This window comes from Austrofundulus limnaeus, unplaced genomic scaffold (genome assembly GCF_001266775.1).
Source record: "Austrofundulus limnaeus strain Quisiro unplaced genomic scaffold, Austrofundulus_limnaeus-1.0 Scaffold38, whole genome shotgun sequence".
Classification (NCBI taxonomy): Eukaryota; Metazoa; Chordata; class Actinopteri; order Cyprinodontiformes; family Rivulidae; genus Austrofundulus; species Austrofundulus limnaeus.
The window spans coordinates 2,731,148-2,734,457 of NW_013952440.1; the positions used below are offsets into that span (position 1 = coordinate 2,731,148).

Here is a 3,310-nt window from a genome sequence, read left to right on the forward strand (position 1 = left end):
TGTGTGTGTGTGTGTGTGTGTGTGTGTGTGTGTGTGTGTGTGTGTTGGAGAGGTGGTCTCCAGCTCATCAGTAGAGAACTTTTGACTGAGAACAAAAATCGGTCAACTTTTTTGCGTTTCCCTAACTGCTTCCCTTTTTCATTTTCTTTCAACAGAAATCACAACCGGATCTCTTCCCGAGGTAAGAATAATGTAGCTACAGCTGAGAAAGGTTGTTTGAATGAAGGCCTTTTGTGCTCTACTTTAGATGAGCTGATTTTTTATTTATTTTTTTAAGTATAAGATGAAGTCATTAAATGTGGAGACGACAGATGAGTCAGTAATCTCACTGGCGCAGAATTGCTTCGCTTCCATCAGACTTTGAAATGCATACTGAAACGTTTCTGTTATGGGCATTTAGGAAGCGTGACTATCACTGTCACTTCAGATGAGCAGCTCACCAAATGATGTTTGAACAGTTTGAAACGCGCCACTCGTCTCTGTTACAGCCAAGCCTGAAACACTGCAGGCCAAGACAGAGTGTTCCTGTTCCGTACCAAAATTTCTTTTTTGTGTTTTCTCCTGTCGTTTCTTTCAGAGGGAACAATCCATTTGCTACAGTTAAACTGAAGCCCACATCCACCAATGACAGATCAGCCCCAATTATTCACAGGAGATGACTTCCTAACCCTGTAAAAAGTGCTTCATGACCTCAGTCGTGCAAACATTTTAAATTGTAAGTTAGATACTTAAAGATGGCTTTTTTGTTTCTTGATAATTAATTGTTTGTCATGGAACTCCTGAGCAACTCTTGTATTTTATACATTTCTTGTTAAATTGTTAAACAACCTGTAAAACTGGTTGTAAAATAAACCCACTGCTCAGCAACTTGCTTTCAGGTTCATGTTGTGATATTTGATGTTATGCATGAATCAAAGGAGGTTTTATATTAATAGATCACAGCTTTTGAAGTGGGATTTATAGAAATTATTATTATAAATACTTTATGTATACTACCTGTTGTAGATTGCTTTTTTAATTACCTCAGTTTGAAAAATGAGACTTTAAAGGGGACATATCATGCAAAATCCACTCTTTTAGTCCTTAAATACATTTTTTGCGTACTTGAAGTTTCTACCAGTTCACCATGGCAGAGGTCACCAAGGTAGTCAAAAAGCTCCTTGGTGGCAGRGCACCAGGGGTGGAGGAGATTCACCCCGAGATGCTGAAGGCTCTGGCTGTTGTAGGAGTGTCATGGTTGACACGTCTCTTCAACACYGCATGGAGAACTGGGACAACTCCTGTGGAGTGTCAGACTGGGGATGGTGGTTCCCATTTTTTAAAAAGGGGACTGGAGAGTGTGTTCTAACTATCGTGGGATCACACTTCTCACCCTTCCTGGGAAAGTTTACTCCAGGGGTGTTAGAAGGGAGGCTCCGACTGATTGTCGAACCTCGGATTCAARAGGAGCAATGTGGCTTCTGTCCTGGACGTGGAACAGTGGACCAGATCTTTACCCTTGCAGAGTTGTTAAGTGGGTCGTGGGAGTTTGCCTCTCTGGTCTACATGTGCTTTGTGGAATGGGAGAAGGCTTATGACCATGTTCCTCAGGGAATTCTGTGGGGGGTGCTGCAGGAGTATGGAGTGTCTGGGTCGCTACTAAGAGCAATCCAGTCCCTATATAACCAAAGCAGGAGCTGTGTTCACATTCTTGGTACAAAGTCGAGCTTGTTCTCAGTGCRTGTTGGACTCCACCAGGGCTGTCCCTTGTCTCCGATCCTGTTTGTAGTGTTTATGAACAGGATCTCAAGGTGCAGTTGTGGAGAGGAGGGTGTCTGGTTTGGGGACCACAGGGTCTTGTCTTTGCTGTATGCAGATTGATGCGGTTCTGTTGGCCTCTTCAGTCCAAGACCTTTAGCGTGCACTATGGCAGTTTGCAGCCGAGTGTGAAGCGGCTGGGATGAGAGTCAGTTCCTCTAAGTCTGAGGCCATGGTTCTCGACCAGAAAAGGGTGGAATGCCCCCTCCGGGATGGGGGAGAGTCTCTGTCTCAAGTGGAGGAGTTTAAGTATCTGGGTGACTTGTTCATGAGTGATGGTAGGATGGAGCGGGAGATGGATCGACGGAATGGGGCCTCATCTTCAGTAATGAGGGTGTTGCTTCGGTCAGTAGTGGTGAAGAAAGAGCTGAGTCAAAATACAAAGCTCTCGATTTACTGGTCTATCTTCCTTCCAATCCTCATCTATGATCATGAGGCATGGAACGTGACCGAAAGAACGAGATCCCTGATGCAGGTGGCTGAAATGAGCTTCTTTCATAGGGTGGCTGAGCTCAGCCTTAGAGATAGAGTGAGGAGCTCCGTCATCCTGAGGGAGCTCAGAGTAGAGCCGCTGCTCCAGAGTCAGTTGAGGTGGTTCAGGCATCTGATTAGGATGCCTCCTGGATGCCTCCCTTTAGAGGTGTTGCGGGCACATCCCACTGGGAGGAGGCCCCCGGGGAAGGCCCAGGACTCGCTGGAGGGATTATATATCCTCTCTGGSCTGGGAACACCTCGGGGTCCCCCAAGACGAGCTGATAAGTGTTGCTGGGGAGAGGGATGTCTGGGTTTCTCTCCTGGACCTGTTGCTTCTTCGACCTGACGGATAAACGAAAGAAGATGGAGATGGAGACACTTAAAGTTTCTAGGTGGGCAGAAAAGTTGAGTTTAGTCTCTCCGAGTGCTGTGTAGATATCTTTGGGTAACATGTTTCATTCCATTCAGTTTTCTCTATTCCCTTTTACATTTTTTGAACAATAACATTACAATGGGCCTCATGCAAGAACCGTTCGTACAAACAGATTTGTTCTTAAGTTGTGCGTACGAGTGATTTAGGAGAATTTGTGGCATTCASAAATTTCCTCATATTCTAATATTTTTTTCAGATATGAACACAATTCACGATTGGTCCAGACCTGTTATACATTTTATGAGCAGTTTTCTGTTATCCAGACAGATTTTCTTCACTAATAACTTTATATTTTGTTAGTTAGAAGATATTTTGAGTTGAAAATAAATCACACTCCATAATTATGTTGACAATAGGCTATTCTGTTTTAATTGGAATTATAATTTTAAATGTATTTATAACGACATAAATTGGTTACATTTAATTAATATGGCTATTAATACTGTTGTATAGCACTGCAATATTAATATGAAGATCTCAAACTACAAACCAACTTTAATTATGCATTAATTGGAGTTTGGAGACATTTTAAAATGCTTTTTTCCAGAAACACATCTGACACTTGTGACAGCCGGAAGTGTGTGTGTGTGTGTGTGTGTGTGTGTG

General features: G+C 43.1%; 1 protein-coding gene across 1 annotated transcript in view; it reads left to right on the forward strand.

Annotated features, from left to right (window-relative positions):
• The window catches only part of baiap2l2a (BAR/IMD domain containing adaptor protein 2 like 2a), a 19,143-nt gene extending 18,132 nt beyond the window's left edge, over nucleotides 1-1,011 (forward strand). The window contains exons 13-14 of the mRNA XM_014006950.1: nucleotides 156-181; nucleotides 578-1,011. Coding sequence (XP_013862404.1) covers nucleotides 156-181; nucleotides 578-659 — 108 coding nt within the window. The 3' untranslated portion in view covers nucleotides 660-1,011. The remainder of the gene's footprint in view (nucleotides 1-155; nucleotides 182-577) is intronic.
• The last annotated feature ends 2,299 nt before the right edge of the window (nucleotides 1,012-3,310 follow it).